Genomic DNA, 26,854 nt, shown 5'->3' on the forward strand with positions numbered 1-26,854 from the left:
GAACATAGTAAAACATTGAAAAACTGTATATAAATAATATGCTGATTGAAATGCTCATTGTTTGTTCATGTTAGCTAATGCATGAACAACCTTATTGTAAAGTGTAACCAATTCTATAATTCAATTATCCTCTAAACATTTCTATATTGTTAGGGTTCAAATGTGAGATCTTACATCTCAGGGGTGCTGTACTCAGGTGGGCACATCCTTGTTCCCTGTTTCAGTCTGTGGCAAAACTCTTCATCAATGTTTACTCCTGGATACGGAGATGCTCCTGTGTGATACGCAGCAAAAGATGTTTAAAACTGGGACTAACTGTAGGTCCTTAAAAGTCATATGCTTAAATAAGTTGAAATAAAAACAGTACCAAGTGAGAAGATCTCCCAGAGAAGGACACCATAGGACCACACGTCACTCTGAGTGGTGAAGACCTTGTCGAAGATCGATTCAGGGGCCATCCACTTCAGCGGCAACCGTGTCTTCATAGCAAAACACACCACCACATTAACTCCCATAACTAACAATTATGTTGTTGACAATAAACCCATTTTAACAAAGCGCACTCACATCTCCCTTGCGCACATAGTCTGGGTCTTTGTATACATCTCGTGCCAAGCCAAAATCACAGATCTTGACCACGTTATTGTTGGACAGCAAGATGTTTCTGGCTGCGAGATCTCTATGAATGCACTGCGGACACAAAATCTCAGTTTAGATACTATTCCTACAACCTATTCATGAAACACAAAGTGGATTCTTTTTTACCTTTCGAGACGTGAGAAACTCCATACCCCTGGCTACTTGAAAACTGTAAGAAATCAGGTCCTCAAGCAGGAGATGACTGCTGGATTCAGGAGGAGAATCTGAGATAGATAAGCATTAGGACAAGACTTGACCATATTGACCTAAACTGTAGTATCAACTCCATTTGATCATTTCTACTCGATGGATCACCAAGTGTTAGATGGTAAAAACATTCAATTGTTTTGTCAAATTAACATGCGTGTGAAGGCATCTCACCACTGTCCTCTTCTGAATCTTCTTCTCTTTCTTCACTAAATCCTGAACTGGCATTGCTTCGGCTGCTAGACATACTGACTAAACGCGGGTGACCTCCATCTTCCATCGTGCCTTCCTCTTTTGTCATCACCTGAGTAAAAGTCACACAACGTAAGGAGAAGAAAGAGTAAGAGAATATAAAGAAGATATTACGATGATGATGATTGGCACACTTGAATTATACAGTGAAGATAGTTTTAGATGTAGGTTTAAATGCGAATTTATGTTTGAATAGTCATAAATGCGTTAATCACAAATTAGACTGTAAAAACTGTATTTAATATGTAAATTAAAAATATGATTTTTTAAATGGCTTATGTTGATCTGAATGACAGCAGGCACTCTAGACTGATGTTACTCCAGCACAAACTTTCAAAGAGCATTTTGATATAACCAATGAAATACGATCTTTTCTACACTGTAAAAATGTACAGTCAACATATAGACCCCAAATGCTTTTATCAACCTATGTAAAAAAGACAGAGGTGTAAAGAGTAGCTGAAAGCCATACTTGAGTAAAAGTACAGATTCCTTACTGTAAAAATTACTCCACTACAAGTTACAAGTCACCAATTTAAATACAACTTGAGTAAAAGTATTAAAGTAACCCAATTTAAAAGTACTTAAGTATTTTTACTCGTACTGAATGTTGGCTTAAAGATGCACTAGTCCTCAACACAAAGAGACATTGTAGGTCAGTGAAAACCAAGAAAGTTTATTTATGAGGTTTTACTTCCTAATTTAAAAAAAGAAATCAAACACCTCAAAATTTTGACCTGGCAGAACAAACACAGATTAAACATAGTCATAGTCTTTTGACTAAAATTTTATTTAATTTAGTTTTAGTTATTTTTGTCATCTGAATTCATTTAGTTTTAGTCTAATTCTATTCAACTAAATGCCATGAGATTTTAGTCTACATTAAATTTAATTTAAACCCATATAATTTTAGTCTAGTGTCATTGTGTACTTGAATGTGCCATGCTGACAAATATATAGCCTAACTGTTGTTATATAAATATGGTAACACTTTACAATAAGGTTCATTAGTTAGCTGCATTAGTTAAGTTAACATGAGCTTATAATGAACTGCACTTATACAGCATTTATTAAACTTTGTTAATTTCAACAATTACTAATACTGTATTAAAATCTTGTTAACATTAGTTAATGCACTCTGAACTGACATGAACAAACAATTAAAGCTTAAATTTTTATTAAGTAACATTAACAAAGATGAATAAATACTGTAACAAATGTATTGCTCATGGTTTGTTCAAGTTAGTTAATACATTTACTAATGTTAACTAATCAACCTTATTGTAAAGTGTTACCAAATATTCTTACATAGGCCAATCCTAAAAAAGTTGTAATCTTAATATTTCAAAAATTCCAGTATTAGAGTCCAGTAGGTTGTTACAGTTAATATACAGTAACAGAAATGTGCATATTAAAAACGTGAAGTTGTTCATTTGAAAGATTAATTGAAAACACATGTAGTAGACGACTAGACGTAACAGCACATCTCACATTAGGTGCACTACATTTCTTCAGTCATGAATCCCTCTTTACAGTAAATACATTACAGCATACTTGATTTAAGGACAGTGAAATTGTACACTTATTATCAATCTTAGGCAATCAGTACAGGACATCGCTGGTTTATTTTGGCTTATATAGTAAGTTATATCAACCAGCTCAGGTTAGCTGATAAAGTAGCATCAGAGTATATAAAACATTTGTGCTTGCCTTTGAGTTGCGGGATGGCCCTCCTGCAATCGCGCATCACTTTTGTTTTGATTGCAGCATCACATGTTTAACAAAGGGTCCCTTGACAGAAGCAAATGTGATATGCATCCATATTTTTGCGCTTTATCTCTTCTCTCAGATAAGACGCTAACTTTTCTCTACAGTTTATGACATACGCAGCACGCAGATGTCCCGCTACGGTGGCTCAACGCAAGCCATTCAGCGTTTGACATCAAAGTACCGCGAGACCAGACTTCTCCATATGAATTTGATTCGCTCTCGCAGTACTTTGATTTCATACTGCGCGTGGCCCCACATGAAGTCCCTCAGTTGTGTGTGTGCATGGCGACCACAGATTTTATCCATCATCACCCTCTGACACTTTCGTCTCGTTTTTATTTGACGAATAAACAATGTAGCGAGTAACGTTAAGTGTCATTTCAAATGTAGTGGAGTAAAGAGTACAAATACCCAATCAAAAATGTAATTGAGTAGAGAGTAAAAGTTGCTTATATTTTTGATACTCAGTACAAGTACAAAGTAGCCCAAAAATTACTTAAGTACAGTAACGAAGTACATTTACTTGAGTACTTTACACCTCTGAAAAAAGATCAACTCAGTAACTTTGTTTTGGTAAACCATTCTCTGCAAGCATGTGAAAAATAGGTCATTGAAATGTGGCTCCCCTTGTGATGTCAGAAGGGGATAATAACACCCCTTAATCTGCACTATCCAACCACGGCACTGCAATCTAGTGCAGAAATCAGCTCATTTGCATTTACAGTTTTTCTCAGTCGCTTTGGTACATTTCTCTGAATACCTGTTCAATCTTCACATCATTGTGTCACTTGTGCAGATCAAAAAAGCGGTTTCTTATTTCTTTGAAGAAGTTGCAAATGCTTTGGTACATCCATGCAAATGATTATGTACAATTATCTGCTGTTTCCTACATTATCAATTGCTCATGTCATGTTGATCAAAATGTTTAGGCATTTGTTCATAGTATAAGTCTTTACATGCAAAATGGCTGAACAAGTTGTCATAATATGTCAAGAATATTTCTATATTCCATTATTCCACTTTTTTGTCTACATCTATTCTGAATTGGTAAATTTCTCCCAGGTATATCTTGACTTTCTTATAAACCATCAACTGGCAAGTATATATATATAGACAGTTTCAGCAGTAACAACATAAACAAGCGGCTTTTGTGGTCAACACGTAACTTCCAGTAAACTCCGCTAAGAATAAATAACAACAAAGTACTTTAAACTTAGTTTATTTATATAACAAGCAAAATAAACAACACGTAGATTACCTAGGAAACCAAAACATTTGTTACTTTCGATTAGGTATGTGTTTAAGAGTTCAGTTTAGCAACTAGTCAGACCATTAAGAAAACTGAAATCAGAAGTAAAGTTCTGACGAGACGCTTAACCGCGTCAATGCACGTGCGTCCGATGAAACCATCTATATAGCTGGAGCAAAACACAATGTTACAATGTCTGACAATGGAAGGACAAAATTGTATTCAGAATCAGATGGTCTCATCTGGTCTGTCAACAAATTACAGTACAAACAGTAAAAGTGTAAATGTGAATCTTGTCTAGTCTCTTGCAATCAAACTCCCACATACACTAAGGTGTAACCTACAATTTACATTGTAACCTACACTGACAACATGACTAAGCAATTTGACTCCCTTATCCGAACACAATGACACAAGGACTTGTCATTCTGATGCCACTGACATGTTTATTGACACCGATATTTACTTTTGAGAGATGAACTAAAGGATTTTGAGCAAGATACTTGCTTTTGCAGGTAATCTATGGTGTTTTGCTATTTGTTTTGCAACTATCCCTTTAACAGACAATAAATCAGATGTGAGAAATACAGTAGAAAGGTTTACATTATGTTTATCTAGTAATGCATGCAGAATATTTATCTAATGTGGGGTAATGTGAAGTAGGCCTAATCAGCGATTATAAGATTCATTCATGCTTTTGATAAACGGTTACACATAATTTGAACCCCCTTAAGTAGCCTTGGCCACCCCATTAAAAAAATTCTAGTCCCGCCACTGGCTGCTGCAGCCCACCTCTGCAAGCTGGCCAGGGCACGATTAACCAAACCGCGCCCAGAGCGATCACACTAGTCAAACCAACCAGGCTTGGAGGTTTAAACGCGCACGATCGCGGTTTGGATTGGATAGTGTGAGTACGCCCTCAGTCCCCCCTAAAAGGACACACCAAAAAATGGCACATTTATGCTCACACATACAAAGTGGCAATTTTAACATGCTATAAATAAATTATCTATATGATACTTCACATACGTACTCTCTGGGGACACCAAAGATTTATTTGACATCTTAGTAAAGTCTTAAAATATGTAATGTCCCCTTTAAAAAAAATAAGTTAAACAATTTTAATTTATCTTTATAAGTTATGCCAACTAATCACAAGTAAAAACTTAAAATAGTTGGTTGAATTGACTTTATGCTGTATTTATTAGTCTATATAGCGAATATGGACAGTAACATAAATAAGCTTATTTGATTCAAGACTTTGTTTTACATTCTTATTTGAAACATTTTTAAAATCTTTCTTATTATTTCACTGTAAAAAAATGAAAGTTTACTGTAAACATTTTTTGCACACTGTAAAAAAAACTGCAGCATGAAGTTAAAGCAACTTGGTTTTGCAAGTCAATTCAACCTACTATCTTAAGTTTTGACCTGTGATAATTGGAAATAACTTATAAAAACAAGTAAAAATTGTTTAACTTATATTTTTATGCAACTTTAACTTAAATTTTTTTTTGATTTGACAAAAATGGTGCATTTTTTTTACAGCTACAGTAGTAATGAGTTGCTGTAACTTATAAAATAAAGTTGAATTGCGCTAAACCCGTTATTAATAATAAAATTATAATAATAAATTGATTATACTTTTTTTTACATTGATCTACTTTAAAAATTACTTTAATTGTAAGATATCTCAACTTAAATTTGAAATGTATTCACTTTTTACAGTGTTCCAGGTTATGAAGTCTTAGATTTTCACTTACTCATTTCGTTTTATCATTAGTTCACACTGCTCTTAGATCAGTGCTCTAAAAACATGAATATGTGTACATTACAATGCGCAAGATAAACGATACAAAACTTTTAGATTTACAAACTGTTAATCACACAGAGGGAAGTAAAACACTGTTGTCTTGGTAAACACTGGTCTATTTATTTTAAAAGGAAATGAAAGAAGGTCATAAATTTGACAGCAGGCACATGTAGGTCATCAAACCAACAGAACCACAAACCAACAACTTGTATTTAAAAATACTGTGACATTTAGTACATTATGTACACTTTATGTACCCAGATGAATGGATGGAGAAATATACTAACCCTATTCAATAGGAACACCTCTCGTTTGCTCTTAAGGTACGTAGACAGGTTGCCAAACTTGCAGTATTCCACAATGACCATCAGAGGCCCTGAAAACACCAAGGGGAAAGAGAATTACATGATATTTAGCATAACATATCTTTGGTTTGTAAATTAACGTATCTCTTCTCTATTTATACCAGTCAAAAGTTTGAACACGACTGAAATGTTAACAATTCTCTTAAAAATCATTTAAGCTAAAAGTGTATGGTTAAATAATGCTTTAAATTACTTTCATGTTTACTGTGCCAAACAGATTCATTTCTATTATGAAAAAACTAATTTTTTTTAAAATATATTTTAGATTAAGTATTAAAGAAAAATCAGTCAATAAGAACCCAGATTCAACGTAAATTCCTTCAATATTCTTTAAAGTTCATCTTAAGGTAAAATGTCAAGAAGCTTCTTGATAAAATGACATGAGTATGATTTTGCAATTTCTAGGCAAAGGGTGACTGCTCTTCAGATGATAAAATATAACAGTTCTGATTTATTTTGGATGCTTTTAGTCAACATAATTCCAACAGTTATATTTGTGTTATGCCATAGCATGTATGAGTTTATTATTATTCTAATGTAGAAATAATATAAATAAAGAACGAGTAAGTGTTTCAAAACTTTTGACCGGTAGTGTATTTATAATTTTACACTTATACACACAATCTTGTATTTCCCCTTTAAAACTCAGAAATTTAAGTTTTTTTTAATAATTTTATATCTGAATGTAGGCAGATGCAATCATTAACACCTCCTGGTTTGGTGCAGGCACCGAGAAGATTGACCACATTTAAGTGATGACCAATATGATTGAGGATCTTGAGTTCTGTCATAAGAGCCTTGTGTTCACTGGGTGTAGCGCCATCTGCAGGAACAACACAGATAAAACAACAATTCACAGTATTATAGGGCTGTGGTTCTCAAACTTTTACAGCATGTGGCCCCCTTGTGTACGGTGCGGTCCCCCTATGCATATGTTGGATCCCTTTGTGGTATTCTAAAGAAAAAATTTATGACATAAAACGTTATAAAACTTCAACAACAAAACATATTAAATTATACAATGTTAGTTACTAGAGGTTTAATTTTACTGAATTTATGAAACATTAATTTATGAAATGTCATAAATCTTGGGCCCCCTGGCACAATCTTGCGTCCCCCAGATTGTGAACCACTGTTATAGGGTCTCTTGTGTAATTTAATGTATACTTACTTAATAAATACATCAGTACGTCTCTCAGTTTGTAACTTGGTTTAATAATATACCTTTAAGCATTTTAACAGCCACCGTGGTGCAGCAGGCAGAATTACGGATTCCAAAAGCAGAGGCCTGCATTACTTGCCCAAATGCCCCTCGACCCAAAGGCTTTTCTGGAGAGAACAACAATGACACCTATATCAGTACACAGTATAAAGAATTATACATTTACAGACACATAATTCTATATTACCCAGTTTAAGACGTTCACGTGGAATCTCCCATTGGTTGGGGTCATACTGTAATCTATCACAGTGCTCAATCAGAGGCTCCTCCCCTGGGTGCAGGATGATTGGCAGGCACTCTGCTGTTCCATTAATGGAGTTTGGCTAAAAGGACACACACAAGTATTAATCTATCTACCTATATCTACCTATCTATCATTTACAATACATATGTTTATATCTCACTTGTTTAAGTTTACGAATCAGCAGTGTGAGAAGCAGCCAGAAGAGAGTGGCCACCACGCATGTACACGCCAGAGTTGGGATCTCCAGCGAAAGAAAATCAGAGGAACCTACAGGAAACATAAATCTGTGTTGTCACAACATCCACAAAATATGTATTTAAAAAAGAAAAAAACAAAACGCCTTTTTAAGGCTTCTCTTTTGTTGACCGACAGACCCTTTCCAAAATTAGTACTCGGAGAAGGTAGACACAATTGGCTAATTCATTTTATCCCATTCGCTTTGACTCCACCCCCTTTTTAATAGACAGAAACAGTAAAATGGTTGAAGGGTTAAACCAGAGGCCATCTGTGGGAAATGAAAATGGGAGACAGTTTCCTTCCTGAACAGCATGAATGTCTGAAATCAGCTCTGAAGCATCCGATCGGAGAGAAATGATATGAAGAAATAAATGTTAACTTTTTAACTCCAACTATTTCATGCATATAATCTGATATTGGGACGATTATACAAACTAAGGGGCAAATTAAAAAGATTTGATGCAGTACTGTGAGCCACAGGGATCTGAGGCCCCCTAGGGGTCTGTGGTGGTATCACCAGGGGTCCTTCAAATATTATTTGAATTCAACATTTTTGGGGGGAAATGAAATTAGGTATCAATCTAACATTATTATTTTTTATCTATTATAAAAAAATTGAGCAAATACATAAATAATTTGTAATAATGAAAAGTTACCCTACCCCAATTCACAACGGCAAGCTTACTGTATTATAATTAGGGGTGCTCCGATAAATGCCCATATACACTAATACGTAATACGTGGCCGATAACTATTCTGAATCGCACATCCGATAATATTCACAGCTATTAGTACTAGACTACTTTTGATCTAAAATCACTGTTAGTTTGAGTCATTTATAACATGCATTTGAAAAAGCAACACTCGTCAAACATAATTATTATACATATTCTTGATTACCATGAAAATACTTGAAAAGGTTTGATGAACAGCAATATAAATATGCTTAAGTCATTTCTGCGTGTGTATGCTTCTTCGTCTGCAACGCATATTGAGTTTATGCACGAGAGCGCCCTCTGGCTTTTGGATGTAGTGGCATTTCACCGTAATGCATCAATGCATCTTTTGTTACAGTCTATGATTGAGAAGCATAGCAAGCATCATCGGCTGATCGATCGGAGCATCCCTAAATGAGTTATCATTTAAGCAGCCAGGTACAATTTAATTAATTTAAAATAATTTGACTTCAACATATAAATATACTGTATATGTAACGTAAACTGCAATTTCATGTTACAAACGGAGATGTAAGCAAAAAGCAGATTGCAGTTTTGAGTTATTTAACCTGAAATTCATTTATAAACTTATAATTTATAAACTTTTAAAGTGATTAATCAATAAAACTGTTCGTTTTTTTGTATGCCAACCCTATAACTTGCCCACATAATGAAACTAAATCATGATTGACATGTCAGTCAAATTGACACTACAGGCCTACTCGCCATACGACAAATTAACTCTCAGTAGTTTAGCTTACTGTAAACCCAAATGTGGGCGGAGCTCTTCACAGATCCTCTCTTATTGGTGGCCTCACATGTATAAAGTCCCTGGTCATCAGCTGTAATTCGGTCAATATGAAGAGTTCCTTCTTCGGGAAATAGCATTATGCCTATAGATGAAAAGAATGATTAGTATCATCTACTCTTGTTCTTGTTAAATGTTTATTTAGTGCATTCAGATCCTCAGATGCATTTCCACTTACCAGACACCTGCTGGAGTTTGCTGTGGTCCTTATACCATGTGATACTAGGATGAGGAATTCCCTTAGCAGGGCAATAAAGAGTGACCGAGTTGCTTACGTTGACGTTGTGATCGCTCAGGTTTTGAAGCAACACAGGAGCCTGCAAAACTACAATATGGGCTTAGGGTCAAGGGTCATTCGCACTAATTCAGTTTAACACCAAAAAAGCTCAAGGGAAGCTTTATCTTGGGAAGCCTTATAAAGTAACTGAGTGATTTATGTGGTGCACATGTGCTGTGTTCCTCTATTGTTACAGAAGTGCTTTGTGAGTTGTATTTCTTTCACTTCAGATTAAAGCCAGGAATGTTTCAATTGCATACATTGAAATTGTGCCATTCAGCAAAATTCCTCTGATTGTCTTAATGACACATTTAGCAATTCATGGACTCCAGCAATATTTCCGGGTTAGCCGGCCAAGGACGCCTGCTATTGCTTTCGCAGCGGATAGCCTTTGGGTGTACTCACAGTAATATCCTTAACCAGACCAAACCGTACCCGAGTACGATTGTATGTTGAGTATGTTAACGTCATTTAAAGATGGGATTATTTTGAAGAAAACATGGAAGATACTGTATGCGTGATAAAGTTCATTGTATTGGTGCTGTGCATATCAGAGTGTTTTACAGTAGCTGCGTTTCCATCAAAGATTTGTGCAAAACTTTAGCGTTATTTTCTTAATGTCAACAAAAAACTATTGCGAATTGATGCCGTTTCCATTAACCGATTTTATGCGACTGAAACGTAATATTGTTCTCTCACGATTAGTCATTTCAAAAAGCATAGCGACAGGTGTGTTCAACTTCATATGGCGCCGCACAAACCGACATGTGGATGACATCAAAATACTGCGAGAACGAATCGAAAGCATACAAAGCAGTCGACTCCTGAATCACTCTTGCAGTATTTTGATGTCATGTGCTTGTGACGTCGTATGAAGTCGACCACAACTATTCTGTGGCCCTGTCCTAAATCTTGTGCCCTGTGTGGCCCCCCCAAAAAAATTCATGACATATAATATGCTAAAACATAAGATTTTAATTAAACAAAGCGTTTTAAAATATACAATGTAATGCTGTTGGTTAGTAGCCTTATTTTTGTAAGGTTTAATTACACATAATTTATGATAAATTAATGTATTTTTAAAAATGTCCTAAAGCTGGCACAATCTTGGGGCTCCCAGTTTGAGGTCTACAAGTCTGTAGGGTGTCCCATCTGTCATTTTTAGGCTTTGAAGTGTGCTCATCGGCGCCCCCTTTGCACCCTTGAAGCGGTCTTCGGCGAAGCCCGCATTGCAGCAGGCTTTGGGCACTTTAGCAACCCAGAAGACCTTGCGAAAAACAATACGACCAATCAGACGACGGAAGGGAGGAGTTCACACTGACGGGCAACTTCTCTTCCTATTTCCTATTTTCAAGTCTGTCCAAAAAATACGACCCCGGTGCACCCTCGTGGACTCATGTTCGGTATTTTAAACTTAAAGCCCTGTTTTCAGATTGTTTATGATGAAATAGAACGGTTTGACTGAAATTTCGACATATGCGGCTGCCCCGAGAATTTTCGGGTGTTTATTGTTTCACATCCCACCTCTACAATGGGTGTATAGGTGCACAGGAACAATCCTTCCTAAAATGCGTTAAACTTTCGTTTACAAAGACGTGAAACTCACAGAGTGGTCTGGGGTGTTCACTGATATGCTCACACAAAAATCACTGCAAAAGATGCTTTCCAACAGGTTTTATTTTTATGCGAGTTTATGCGAAATTGCCATGTTTCCATTGGGCACATATTTAATTAGCTACTTCAATTTGCGCATTTTGAAGAGAAATGGAAACGCAGCTGATGACAGCTGAAGTTTTGCATTCCGGCGCAAATGTCCTGCACCCGAATCAAAGCGAACCGTTCCCGAGACCACCCTGCTATGGTACGGAGCGATCAGGCTAGCCAGACGAACCGTAGTTTGGGGTCATATGTACTCTGGTATGGTACGGTACGCGTCGTGTGAGTACACCCTTACACTTGTACAATGCGTGCAGAATAAACATAATTGACATAAAACCTGAAGCAAGGAAGTATTCACGTATTTACCCCGATTACATAAAACTATTTCATAATATGAGAAAAATTAAATCTGTTTTCTATTAAGCTGACTTTTGTCTCAGATATTTTCCTTCTGGACACAATTGATTATTGTCTCTTTCCTTTTGTGACAGCGGCTGATTGGCTGATTGTTCTTTGGCCATGTGAAGCAGCCTGTAAATGTGGCATAGTGGGAAGTGCCATTGTGTGTTCTTCCTCCTGACTAGATCTGATTCCCACACCAAAGCGGTTCTGCTTCACGCAGCCTTCGGAGTAAGAGGGGGCCGCAGGAAGCTCCAGGACCCTGTTCCCAAGGACCCCTTTAGCTCTGTTTTTACTCTTTGTTTCTCTTTCCGCCTCTGTCTCTAAATATGTGGGTGTTTGCAAGCACATCCTTACGTGACTTAAGTCAGTATCTAATAGCAGCCCAATGGGTTCTGTTTTATGTGTGTGGTGCATCTCTCTGTTTATATGGAGAACTCCACCATATGGAGAGGGATTGCTTTTTTTGTACAAAGAGTACAACTTTGTACCTACAGAGTACTTATTTGTACCTCACAAGTACATAGTGGTACAATAAAGACCATTTGATTAAAATCCATCGATAAAACACATTAAAGGTGACATATCATGAAAATCTGACTTTTTCCACGTTTAAGTGGTATAATTGGCTTCCCGCTGTTTTTATCAACCTAGCAAATGTAAAAAAGAACAACTCAGTAACTTAGTTTTGATAAACTATTTTCTGCAAGCATGTAAAATATCTCATTGAATTTTGGCTCCGCTTGTGATGTCAGAAGGGGATAATACCACTTCTTAAAGGTATAACGCAAGATTTTCTTTTTTCGGGTGGATCATCAAGACTATTGATCATCCCAGTTGTCAATCATTCTGATGATATGTTTAAGTTTTTTTTAAGTAGAGCGGGCGGTTTTTTCTAAAATTCGGGAAAATCTTCTTCTGCTATATCTTTAATGTGAACAATCCAACCATGGCACCTTGGACATTTCACAAGACTTTTTAAAGATGTAAAATAAATCTTTGTTGTCCCCACTGTACATATATAAAGTTCTAGTTCAAAATACCATATAGATAATTTATTATAGCATGTTAAAATTGCCACTTTGTAGGTGTGAGCAAAAATGTGCCGTTTTGGGTGTGTCATTTTAAATGCAAATGAGCTGATTCACTAAATGGCAGTGCTGTGGTTGGATAGTGCAGATTTAGGTGCGGTATTATCCCCTTCTGACATCACAAGGGTAGCCAAATTTCAATGACCTATTTTTTCACATGCTTGCAGAGAATGGTTTACCAAACTAAGTTATGGGGTTGTTCTTTTTCATATTTTCTAGGCTGATTAAAGCACCTGGGACCCAACCATAGTCATAGTTCCTAGATATGTCCTCTTTAAAGTTTCTTTATGGAACCATACAGCCCAACAAAGACCATTTTTGGGGCCTTTATTGTGTATGCATTTTTATGAGTGTGTATATGTGTGTTGAACACAATAACTGTTAGAGACACACCTGTGACCTCCACTGGTGTGTCTAGGTTCGCCTGTTTTCCTGTAAATAGGTGTGTGACCGAGCAGCGGTATTTTCCTGAATCCTGTTCGGTCAGATTCTTCAGCAGGAGGTGCAGGGTAAGCGAGTACTGTCCCTCTGTAAGTACCCCACCGAGAACTGAAGGTTCCTGTGATGCTGTGGAGTGATTTGTTATTCTATACCACGACATGTGTGAATAGAGGTGCTTATTGGCTATACAGACCAGGCGAAGGTTTTCGCCTTCTCTGGGCTCTTCCTCTAAAGATGCGACGAAGCCTTCTTTGACATCTGTAATAGTGCACAAAAGAAGTTTCAGTTTCAACTTCCTGTACTGACTTATAGATCATTGATACAGAATACACGCAGACCTACTGGCAACAACAAAGTTGGCTGAGGCCATTGAACAATAAAGACCGAGAACCATTTTGGATTGAGTAGGATTTCTTGTAACCTTTGATGACAATGTTGAATAGCCATTGTCAGTACGAGCAGCAATAAGAAGGTAGTGTAAAGGCTCCCTATTTACTTTAGCTATTTAAAATTTCCCATGGAAACTGCTCTAGGGTTTCCTGATGGAAGATAATGTTTATCTTTCACGAACACCACCAGCGTTCTCCAAATAATGCGGCACACGGGGAGGCAGTATGATAAGAGCCACAGGTTCCTGTTCACTCCTCCACCCTGTCGCCATGACAACAGCCAGGATGGGCTACATCCACCGGCTCAATTTAGCACAGCTTGAAAGCGAACCCTCGAAAACAAGGGGATAGAGGCGGGAGGGACAAGAATGTCTCTTTCTGAGTGTGTATGTGTGTGTGAGAGAGATAGAGAAACACATTTGAATGTAATACACAAGGTTAAAGGGTTTGTACGTTTAGGATGTAATTAGATAGTTAACCACATTAAGTACCTGTGACATAGAAATGAATGTCTAGTTCATCTCTGCCCATGAGGTTCGATGCAATGCACCGATAGATACCAGATATCAATGCTTCACCAACTGTTAAAACTCCTATAGTCTGTGGAGACAAAAAGAAAAGTTTCAGCCACACTGAACATTATTGAGATTTTAAGACCATTCACTTTCCTAAATACGTGCTAGAAATGATTGCGTAATACCATCAGAATGCAATGTGCACTGCTGCATGAAGTGGGCCGTGTTCCTAGACCAACATCCTTTGTTGAACAACATGCCAATCAAACACAAGCACCGAATCCCTAAACTAACTCCAACTACCTTAAAGGGAATTCCTTTGTTTTGTTATGTGACGTAAAAGCGAAAAATTCAACAATAGTTCATATTACATCTAGCCACAAAATAAATTCGAGGTTTAAAGGTGAATACTGAATTTGTTCAGTCAGGATTACATATACACGTCTATTAAAGTCCAGGCTAAAGTCTCATTATCTAATTATGGCATTAGGAACATAAAAATAATTATACACAACAATCACTAAAATAGGGAATGTGTGTTTATAATAGATTTAGAAAAAAAGCTATAAGTCGCACAGGTATATTTATAGCACACAGTTGGAAACAATTGTCAAAATATGTACCCCAGCTGCCACTGGGGCAGTACCCTTTAAAAAGGTCCTAATATGTACCATTAGGTATAGATATGTATATATTTGGTACCAAATGTATCTTTGAGGTACTAATATGAAGTCTTTAGATGCAAAGCTGTACTTTTTAAAAAGGATACAGCCCCAGTGACAGCTGGGGTACATATTTTGACCATTTATTTTGACAATATCCAACAATACATTGTAACATTGTATGGGTCATATGGGATTATACACTGCAAAAAATGATGTGTTAATTTTTTACACATTTTGTGTGTCATGCCATTTAAGGCATTGTTTCACGTTAAAATAAATGAAAGGGCCAACACAAGTTGTGTTAAAAACAGTGATGGGAGTAATTTCATTCTGCTCAAAAACGCTCAATATGTGTTTAGTGCCAAGAGAGGTCACACTAAACACCGACGATGCCTAAAGAAGACATTTAGTACTGAAAACTTTATTTTTTATTTTTTGTACATATTTCCTGTATTTTCTGATCATATCTTAATAAAATAGTTTGAAAAATAAATATTGATGGACATCACAAGAAGTCTGGTGGTGGTGGCCTAAGACTTTTGCACAGTACTGTACATTTTTAATTATCATTATTATAGGACTTAATTTGGAAGTTTACATGCAATATTAAATTTTTTTTTGCACCCTCAGATTCAAGATGTTCAGATATTTACTGTACTCAAAAATATTTTTAATACTGAAATTAAAGACAGCATTTACTCTATATTTTTTTATTTTGCACAAAAAACTGAAATTAGCTTTCTATACATTAATTCAATTTTAGACGTAACCTTACTCAGTGAACATTAAAGATATCAAGGATATATTTTCAAAAATTGTTCTTTACACTATTCAGGATGATTTTAGGTAGTAAACAGTAAATTACTAAAAATGACTTTAGATGGGTTTTTACAGACACATTAGATTCACATGCTACCAAATATAATCCTAACCCTATCACTAACATTAAGCATCACCTTTAACTACTCTAATTTACCAAATATGTGACCCAGGACCACAAAACCAATTGTAAGGGTCATAAAAAAATTTAAATTTAGATTTCCATTGATGCATACCGCTAGTTTGTTAGGATAGTACAATATTTGGCCAAGAATACAACTATTTGAAAATCTAAGTTATAGAGAATATTGAGGAATTTGCTTTTAAAGTTGTCCAAATGAAGTCCTCACAACACATATTACTAATGATAAATACATTTTTTTGATATATTTGTGGTAGGTAATTGATATGGATGTTGATTCAGGAAGATATTTCTGGGTACAGGATGAATTATATTTTGGATAAGGTGAAAACTAAATAATTTAAGCATTGAAAGAGGAAGGACACCTTGTTAACCATCACTTGCATTTCTACACGACTAACTGACTGCTATACAGATTTGTCTCTGGGAGTGCAGATTAACTTGTGTAATTTAGATCCCAGGTGAGTTCTGCTTTTGCTTTCTCATGTGCTCTCTCATGTACAAATTTAATCGGCCCCTTCTGATCAGTCTCACCTTATTCTTCCCCTGTAACACTTCCCGTTTGTGGTTGACGGTCAGGATGGGATTGTGGGTCGACGTGACTTCTGTCTTCCCACTGACTGCAATCCAGGAGGAAGGAGGAGGCTCTTCACATCTTAGAGAGAGGAAGACGAGACAAGAGAAAGAGGAAGAGAGAATGATGTCGTGAACAAGACACAGATGTGTGGCGCAGCTGTGGACTGAAGAACCGGAAGAATTTCCGATCACAGATCCCTAGGGAATTCATTTTTCACTATAGTCATCTTACATGGAATTTTTTCAAAGGAATTTCTTTATTTTAGTTTTTTTTTTTTGCTTTGTGTCTAAGTGTCGTCCCTATCAGGATATGATGACACTCACTGGAGTGTTCTGTATTTAGCAGCGTGTGGGGTTGGGATGTGTTCCCTTTCCTGTCTGTAAATCATCCCAACCGTGCCTCCCAAAATTCCCAAACTCTCACGGACTTTATGCAACAACTTCCAAGCATTTACACCATTATCTTATCCATGCCAGTTCTGTAAAGTTCCTAATCTTTTGAACGTGGGCCACGGTGATGGGTATGTGTCCGTGACTGTATGCCCACCGCCCTGTACCCCTCCCTGGCTTTGACAACTCTCTCTGATTGCTTTTCCTATTTGGCTAAGACATTGAGTCTTTTGTCTTCATACGTCCCACCCTGATCATGACAACAGCATTTCTCGAACACACACTCCACGCTCCCACGGCTCTCCAGGAAGAGTTGCTCGCTCACTCTCACAAAGACACGCACACAAAGACACACACACACACACACACAGTTCATTCGTTCCTTCACAAACACACATATTTTTGATCCATACCAGCACACACACTTTAACATCTATGTATCCTGTGTGCCAACGCTATCTCAGGGCAATTCATACGTGTTTTATGAGGTGGCTAATTCATATGAATTCATTCGACAACATTTGTAAATTTTTGCCTTGACCCCTGTGACAATAGGGTTGGGGGGGTTCATTATTGTTTTTATATCATGGTGCTGTTGAATGCTTTATTCTGATTGGTTGAGAAATGTTCCATGGGTGTTGATTATTTTTTAATAACCACACACTTTACCTTTAAAATGTTTTAAAAAATAGCCACCAGAGCAATATTTTTGGTAACTGTGGTATAAGCGAAATAATTGACTTCGGTCCTTTAAATTATTATTTTTTTTTAAAAATGCACACCTGCGGTGTAACCACCTTGGGTGTGCATTATTTTCTATAATCAACGGCCCGTCGTCAATTATTGCTTACTTAAAATAATTGTACGTTTTTGCATGATTAACTTTGTATCAATTTATACGAATTAGCCAACTCATAAAAATGTAAGATCAGGCTGTGTGTGTGCCTGCGTACAGAATTATAAACTGATCATGTGAACAGAAATCTCAGGTCATGTAAAATCTACACAGTTTAGTTTTTCTTAAAAATGCATGCTTGCTGAAGCCTTGAAAGAAAGTACAGTTTATTATATCAGTCATTAAATCAGCTACACTTTTGCTATCTTCATATTTGTGACTCTGTCTCTGAAGTCTCAAAATCTAATTTTGAGATTAGAAGCATCAAAAGTTTGATTTTAATCATTGATTTCGATCTTTGACATGACCTTACTCAGTCAATATTAACAATAACAAGGTTATATTTTCACACAATGCATTATACACTGTGAATTTTTTTTTTTAATTCTTAGTATTTTTGTCTTGTTTTCAGTAAAAATATCTAAAAATTCCCAAATTAAGATGCTCCCTCTTAATGAACAAAACGACCCAAGAAAATAAGTCTAGTTTTTAGACCGAAAACATCAAATCCAAGCGACTCTGTGCGCAAAACAAGCAAAAAAAATCTGCCAATGGGGTAAGCAAAAAAATCTTGAACATTTTTCTCAAACATTAAATTCTAGAAAAATGTGCTTACCCCAATTGGCAGATTGTTTTGCCTGTTTTAAGCACAAAAACACCCAAATTTGATATTTTCGGTCCGAAAACTAGACCCATCCTCTCGAGCCGTTCTGCTCTTCAAGAAAAAGCATCTCAATCCAAGAACTTTTAGATATTTCTACTGAAACCAAGACAAAAAAACCAAGATTTTTTTTCTTGAAAATCATTTTTTGCAGTGTATAGGATTACTGCATGTAGAAAACAGTAAAAAATGACTTTAGATGGGTTTTCATAGACAGGGTCACATACACATTTTTTTTTTCAAACAGACCATATTGTACAAATGATGTCAAGCAAATTTAATGTAAAAACAAATACATTTGATATAAACACATACATTAGATATTACAAAATACATTTTTTAATCAGTGTTCTTACACATTTGGCAATTACTGAGATTTACCATAAGTAAGTTAGTTGTATAAAATTATTAAATATTAGAATCATATATTACTCATAGACAATCTGTATAAAAAGGGACGAATCATATTAGGAAAGACCCGTAGAGTAGAAATCCCAGTCACTCACACACAAATACCTAAATGGCTGTTCTTCCAAATAAACACATGCATACACACTTAACAACACAGACACACACACACACACACACACACACACACATTAGCATACTAAATAAAGCAACTGTAAAACACAGCATTATCATAAAGAGGAAGATTGTGACAGAAATTTGACATAGGATGACACAGAACTGATGTCATTCGTTTTCGGCCCATCTAAACTCCTACACAGCAGGCGTTCGGGGCCAAGTCTAGCTCGGAAAAATAATTGAAATCCGAATAGTGGGCCTTGCTTTCTCCGCATTCCTCGGCTCACGTCAAGATGTAGATACAGAAGATTTCATCGTGTGCAATCTGAACTCACAGCTTTTTGTGGATGTTAGAACAATGACAGATGATTTGGGCTTGGAGATTGAGACTCAGTTCATACATCCTTTATAGTACCACTCAAGAACACAAAAAGCAAAGCAGCACCAGGCAGTGTCGGCAGTGTATGGATGGAAAATTGCACAAAAAAATAAAATAAAACACAGCAAAAATTAAAACAAGAATCTAGTTCCAGGGTGCAGAGATATCCTTCCCTTTTTGGATCCTGCATGGGGGCGCGTGCGATGGCCTGCCTTAAGTCACGTCTCTGGGATGGCTGCCATGGAAACCATCCAGGAAGGATAAGAAAGGTGGCACTGGCAGTAGCGGAGAAGGGGGCTGGGGTTAATCCATAGTTAGGATGGTGGTTCTGTAGGGGGCGTTTTAAGTGTCTCTGCTGCAGGACAGGTGAGTAACTCGTTCATGTGGGGGACTGGCGGGGTGGGGGACCTCAAGTGAGGGGGGGAGTGTGGGATCAGGGACTCTCAAGAATAGATCAAGCTCCTGAGGAAGCGAACTGTGCCACGTTTGAAGACGGAGGGACAATTACGCTGCTGGGAAGCTGTCTCGCGTCGGGGAGGAAGCCAAACAACGAGAGGAAAAGCGCTCTGATTTTTCGCACAGGAAGCCCGTCTGCGCCTCCTGCCTGGTTGAGATAAGAGTTCTGCCGTTCCCATGGCCGAGCTCAGGCCCATCCAGCCGCTATCAGGCCGGCCCGGCCCACAACTCCACTCTCCTTGGGCCTCCTCCACCGCAGCGTCAGGCCAGCCGCGCCGGGCTGCTATAAAGAATAAGGGCCTGAGTCAGGATCCAGCCAGTCAAGACCTCTCAACAGAACGTACATACAATACCTTTCAATGATCAAGTTTTAAACAGTTGTTTTTTACATGCTATCTTAACTTCACTCGCTGATGGGTTTACAGCAGTACTTGTGTATAAATGATCTTTTTAAAAGGCTTCATAAAGTATTTGGACACTTTACACTTGAGATAAATCAACGTCTCTGCATTTATTTAATGCCATAATTAATTGCCATGTATAGTAAAATACCATAACCTTTGCATTATATAATACATAATATCAAACACTTAGCATCTCCAAATTCCAGATGTCACTTTTTATATTACTGAATGTCATAAAATGTATACATTGCGTTTTACATAAATTTGTATTTAGTTACTAACAGTGTCTAAATAGTTTTTTGGCACCACTATATACTCTATAATGATTCTTATTCAGTAGGGAGATTTTAAATAGATTTCGGTAATATATTTAGTTCTTTACATTTTTGTACACAAAGAATGTGTCGAGCTAATGTGACAAATCAAGCATGTCATGGTGACAGTACAATAAAGGGAAGCCTGGTCTAAAAATGGACACGTTTAGAGTAGAACAGAGTTTACAGCAACAAAGGCCATGTCATACTGTAGAGTAAAACTTTCAGGAAATGTTTGATTTTATAAAAAACTTTGGCCCATCGTTTGAGCCAAAGTGCACGTTATTTAACTGCACTGCAACAACAAAATGTCTTAGTTTCTATCTTGTTTCAAGCATAAATATCTAAACCTTCTTCGCCGAGTTACATTTACTTGATAAGCGATAATTGATAACAGATTAAGTCTTGTTTTCCGGAAAACAATTATGGAAATTTCCATTTATGCATTTGGCAGACACTTATGGGTGATTCTTGCGAAATTAGACATATGAGGTGTCATAAAACATTTTGATAAAAAAAGGAAATGCAAAGTAAGAGTATCAAAATGAGAAGCATACAGTTACAAACATCTTTTCACGTACTATTTTGCACACGATTTCAAATGACATCACACAAATCAATTTTGTTGTTTTTTTCCACAGTTAAGGGGAAAATTTTCATTACCGCAACATGTCCATGACTGAATTTTGGTTCTTTGACATGGAAATATTTATAATTAAAAAATCTAAAAAATAAAACGCTTCAGTCCATGTTAAACTATAAACATTTACAGTAAAGAACCATGTGGTATTTGGTGATCATTGGTAAATGTAGAGACAATAATAAGGAATATAAATGTATATACATTTTCTCATCCTCCGCAACAATTTTCAATCATTGTTTAAGCCCTCAGGAAATAAAAAAAAAATTGTTGGAAGGGACATAATTCACTGTGACAATCAAGATGGCTGGCTACAAGGAAAGCAGTTCTTATTTTTTCTCTCCATATTAAGTTTAAATTTTGTTTGTCATAGTACCTAGACAACTTTTTAGTTCTCATTACCGAAACATGAGTTTGTAAATGCAAATATTTAATGTAATATCATGTTGCGGTAATTATAATTTTTGATAATGATAATCTAAATTTTTTTTAAATAATTCTATAGGAAATATTTTTTTAAATCCTCTAATAATAGTTATAGATCGTTCAGACCTTATTATTATATGTGCAAAAATAAATTGGCTTCAATGGCTTTTTAAAAAAAAATCTGATGCTGGACACCTTTTAAGTCTGGATTTCGTGAGAATCACCCCGTATATCCAAAGCATTTACAAGGTATACATTTCTATCGGCATGTATGTGTGTTCCCTGGGTTTGAAGCCATGACCTTTTGTGGTGTTAACACAATGATCTGCCACTGAGGGGTAGAAAGTGATGTAAAAATATAAAGTTTTCATACTATATTTTTTAAGGATAAAATCACTTGATTTTTTTTCAAAAACCTAATGTCTTAGTTAATGGGTCATCAACATGGGGTCCAGGGACCCTTGGGGGTCTGTGGTGGTATTACTGGGGCTTTGAATGCAAAACAATATTTTCGGAAAAATGAAATTCAAAAATGCATTAATTCAATTTTAAATAGTTTTTTAAACTAAAAATGAAGAGCTAAAATATTATGTAGTATCAAAAAATTATTCTTTTAATTTCTTTGTAATCTATTCATCATAACAATGTATGTGTTATAGATAATAATAAATACAATATTAATTTGATACATGTATTAGGGGTCCTTGCTCCTCCTCTCTATCCATTAAGGGGTCTTTAGCCTAAAAAGTTTGAAGACCTCGGTCTTAGTTAATTTTGCTTGTCAAGGAAATATATTTAATTTGTAAAATGTATCTTGCTTCTGTATAACTTATTAGTGGTACAGCATTGCATTAGCAGCGCAAAGGTCACGGGTTTAAACCCAGGGAACACACACACTGATAAAAAGGTATAGCTTGTAATGCACTCTAAGTCACTTTTGATAAAAGCATCTGCCAAATGCATAAATGTAAATGATTTAACAGTTTATACTAAGACGTTTTTGCTATGTAACATGCAAGTCCTAATGCAATTGGATGCATGTGGGCGTTTCGTCTCCAAGTACTTTTTCTCATGAGAACAGTGGATATTTGGTGTGTCAGATATTGAAGAAGGCATGGCAGGATGCGTCTGAGCAATCACAATAATAAACAGCCAGTGTTCTGCACGGGAAGTTCATTAAATCATAGTGTTTGATTTAGAAACGAACAGATCGTGCTTGTAAGCACGGAACTGCGGCCTCTTTTGAAGTGCTTTTTTCTGCACTTTCAACTCGGAGTTAAATTCAGTTCTGTGACTGCACCAGGCACACACTCGCACAAATACAAACACATACACATCCACACAAAACATGAATAGAGACGCACACATGAAAGGCCTCTGTTCTACAGACTTAGAGGAAACCCTGTCTGAACACATGCTGTAATAGACAAAACAGGTCTGTGGTCACAAACACATACACGCATACATATATGTGCGGATGTATATATAGACAGACGTCTCTAGTCATATGTCCATTCGTTCTAAAAAAAACACACATCAAACACACTGTGACCAGGTACAGTGTGAAGTAACTAAAGTGTTTACATTTGCCATAAATATGGTCGCAGGACATTACGCAATGATGGAGGATATCTAACTTAGGCTGGTGTGGGAAATCCAAGCCTAGCAAAATTACATTGTCTCGCATGTTTTTTCACCTGGATCAATTTACTAAATTTAATATGACTGAATATTTGGCGCCGACCCAGTATTCTTCACCGTATCCCCTTCCTATGTGACCAAAGGGCTTTATAAGTCAGACACGGGTTTCAAATTTAGAAAGTTCACCGTAATGCTTTCACTTTTTGATACACGATGATATACAATACATTTTTAAAGAGCCTGGAGAGGGCTGAATAAAAAAGTCAAGGTACACCTAATTCTCCTAAAATAGGGTCTTTATGCACATTTACTATTTTGATTTATTATTGCACTAATAATGTTTAATTGCGCATTTTTGCCCTTATTGACAATAAGACATAGTTTCAATTTATTGGTGCCTGCATAAATGATATACGTATAAAAACTATATTTAAATCTACAGTTGTACTGTGTGATAAATATCTGTGTGTTTGTACGCGGACGGTGAACTTACAGGCCTTTCTGAGGACACGGATGCCATAACCACTGAATGTGAGGAGGTGGGACTCCATAAGTTGTGCAGTGCAGGGCTTGTCTACTGCCCCGCTGGACTGTCCCAGGCTGCCTCGAGGACACGGTCTTCTCACCAATCTCTGGCTTCACTGTGAACACATTTCCAAAGAAAAGAAAAGCTGTGAGCTACAGGACTTGTTGTCTTAACATGGCAATAGAAACAAACACAATTTTGGGGGACTCCCCTACTGTTCTACGTTTGTCCCCATATACAATAATTAGTACTTTATATAAGAGTTTCAATGGTTACTATATACCTCATTTACCTACTAAACAACACATAGTACATTGGGTAATTATTACTATAACATTCATCAACTGATAAAGTTTAAAACAGGGGTCTCCAATCTGTGAGGTGCCCGCCAAAGCACATTCTATTAATAGTCTCAGTTGGAATATTTATTTATTAAATTTTTTATATTATCTTGGCTTGGTTTACTTATGTTAAAGGAATAGTATGTAAGAAATTTATATCAATTAATCATAAAATGGCCCTGATATGTTATTAGACATTAAGAAATAATTTTCATTTCAAATACTTATATCACTGACAACAGTGGTCTGGTCAGGATATTGTCATTTAAAAATTGGAGTTGCAGCCCTCAACTGATGTTTATGTTGTCATTTTGTGTATTGGCCACCAGTTGTGTGATTGCAGTACCAGTTTTGGCCACAATCCTACATACTGTTCCTTTAACATTTTAAACAATACTAAAACATATCAACAAGGAAAATAAAATAAAATCAACAAATAAAACCAAAAAAGTTTAAATTAATAATGATTTGCTTATGTAAAGGCATTTTATGACTAAAACTAAATTGATGATCATGTTGTTTCATTGAATAAACATATGGTCGATCCTTTAACACTCAAAATGAGAAAGTAAAGCTCTTCGTATTAATGCTCACCATTTACCACCAATGTGATTGTGAGGTTCTGGAAAAGTCCATATTGCTGAATTCCAGCGAGGATGGTGTAGATGCCTGCATCCTCTTCAGCAACATCCCGAATGACCAACGAAAACCCATCAACATGGTAACGGGAACACCGTTCTGCAGCCACCATCCCATCTTTCAGCCTAAACAGCAGACTTGGTTAAGAAGAGTGTGTACCGCTGGTCTGATTTGGATATACACTCACCTAAAGGATTATTAGGAACACCATACTAATACTGTGGTTGACCCCCTTTCGCATTCAGAACTGCCTTAATTCTACATGGCATTGATTCAACAAGGTGCTGAAAGCATTCTTTAGAAATTTTGGCCCATATTGATAGGATAGCATCTTGCGGTTGCAGATTTGTGAGATGCACATCCAGGGCACGAAGCTCCCGTTCCACCACATTCCAAAGATGCTCTATTGGGTTGAGATCTGGTGACTGTGGGGGCCATTTTAGTACAGTGAACTCATTGTCATGTTCAAGAAACCAATTTGAAATGATTCGAGCTTTGTGACAAGGTGCATTATCCTGCTGGAAGTAGCCATCAGAGGATGGGTACACGGCGGTCATAAAGTGATGGATGTGGTCAGAAACAATGCTCAGGTAGGCCGTGGCATTTAAACGATACCCAACTGGCACTAAGGGGCCTAAAGTGTGCCAAAAAAACATACCTCACACCATTACACCATTGCATTAGTGAGAAATTGAACAGGTGTTCCTAATAATCCTTTAGGTGAGTGTATATGTTGTTTTTGTTTACTGCATTTTTCAAAAAAAATGTCTAATTATTCTAATAATCTAATTACAGTATTACATGATTATGAGCATCAACGTTAGATTTCAATCGTTGATTTCAATCTTTGACATGGCCTTAATCAGTCAATATTAAAGATTACAAGGTTACATTACGTAGATTTTATCAGGAAAATGCCTCACAGGGTCACAAATATCCAATCATGAGTAAATCTTACCAGATGATGTCTGGTGCAGGAAAAGCTCTTAGTTTTGGGGTAAGACGGAACGATTTCTGTCCTGCAAAAGCTTGAACCACAGGACCATCTTTGTGCTTGAGTCGAATGAAAGGCTGGTCTGGAAACAGATAGGCAAGCAAAAACCATCATGACCATTAGCAAACAAGATCTGGACTGGAAGATTAGAATGCTCATGCTGGGTAGGGAACACACCAAAAGATTTTTTACATTTGATAAGATTTTCAAAATGTCATAGACCACATTTAACCGTTTTGCTCCTATTGTTTGTGGTGTGCAGATTTTCAACCAGAGTCTCGACTGTGAACACAGGACATCTCGGAAAATATCGCGAGACTTCAGCATAAGCATGGCAGACGATATGCAGGTAGAAATTTCAATGATAGTGTTTGGAATGATTTGCACAGAAAATTCAAGGGAATAAAGAAAAGGGTTTGGGTGAAGTCGTGGAGACAGCGGGAACATGGTCTGTACAAGTTCACCTTGCATCAACTTCACTTTGTGCTGCGCCATGACTGCTTCCGTTTTCGATCATCTGGCTTTCTGATTGGATATTGTTTCGTTTCACGTGATAATCTCAAAAGCGTACGCGTGTTTGTCCTCGGGGTTCCCCCCACACATCAGGAGTTCTAATCGTAAATATTAAACATGTTTGATATTTACCATTCGCGATCGGGGCGGCGATAAGATAATCTGTAGAACCATCAAGATAATCGGGACATAGCTAGGATTGTCGGAAGGGGGGAAATCGGCCGAAAATCAGCCCGATTATCTTTTGGTGTACCCAGCAATAATGCTGCTAAACCAGGTGTCTCAAACACTAAGTTCGAACTCTTTAAAAAAAGGTGCTTCACAATGTCAAGGAAGAACCATTTTGGGCTGAATGGCACCTTGATCTAACGGTGACCTTAAGTGTTCTTCAGAAAGGCACCTTTAAATAAAATGTATTATTATTATTAACTCTTTCCCCGCCATTGACGAGATATCTCATCAATCAAGAGAAAACCCTTCCCCGCCAATGACAAGTATTTCCGTATTTCCGCAATACCGCTATTATCCACTAGGTGGCGCCCTTCCGCAACTTTTTAAAACCGGAAGTATTGCCCTATGGCAAGCTGCTGCATGTCTGTGTCTGTTTTAAAGATC

At 36.8% G+C, this 26,854-nt stretch overlaps 1 protein-coding gene across 3 annotated transcripts in view; it reads right to left on the minus strand.

Moving 5' to 3' along the window:
- The window catches only part of flt1 (fms related receptor tyrosine kinase 1), a 41,698-nt gene that overhangs the window by 4,643 nt on the left and 10,201 nt on the right, over positions 1-26,854 (minus strand). The window contains exons 8-25 of one of the 3 annotated variants that reach the window (XM_055182396.2): positions 25,691-25,808; positions 24,688-24,857; positions 23,720-23,867; positions 16,454-16,574; positions 14,270-14,378; positions 13,342-13,647; positions 9,701-9,847; positions 9,476-9,607; positions 7,922-8,028; positions 7,705-7,840; positions 7,520-7,624; positions 7,005-7,118; positions 6,218-6,306; positions 1,021-1,150; positions 766-863; positions 568-690; positions 368-479; positions 175-274 (exon numbers count right to left, since the gene is read on the minus strand). In XM_055182396.2, the coding sequence (XP_055038371.2) occupies positions 175-274; positions 368-479; positions 568-690; positions 766-863; positions 1,021-1,150; positions 6,218-6,306; positions 7,005-7,118; positions 7,520-7,624; positions 7,705-7,840; positions 7,922-8,028; positions 9,476-9,607; positions 9,701-9,847; positions 13,342-13,647; positions 14,270-14,378; positions 16,454-16,574; positions 23,720-23,867; positions 24,688-24,857; positions 25,691-25,808 (2,365 nt within the window). Of the gene's footprint in view, positions 1-174; positions 275-367; positions 480-567; positions 691-765; positions 864-1,020; positions 1,151-6,217; positions 6,307-7,004; positions 7,119-7,519; positions 7,625-7,704; positions 7,841-7,921; positions 8,029-9,475; positions 9,608-9,700; positions 9,848-13,341; positions 13,648-14,269; positions 14,379-16,453; positions 16,575-18,703; positions 20,129-23,719; positions 23,868-24,687; positions 24,858-25,690; positions 25,809-26,854 lie in introns of those variants that run through there. The other 2 variants (XM_055182397.2, XM_055182399.2) reach the window with 2 other exon arrangements.

This window comes from Misgurnus anguillicaudatus, chromosome 25 (assembly GCF_027580225.2).
Source record: "Misgurnus anguillicaudatus chromosome 25, ASM2758022v2, whole genome shotgun sequence".
In the NCBI taxonomy this organism is placed as follows: domain Eukaryota; kingdom Metazoa; phylum Chordata; class Actinopteri; order Cypriniformes; family Cobitidae; genus Misgurnus; species Misgurnus anguillicaudatus.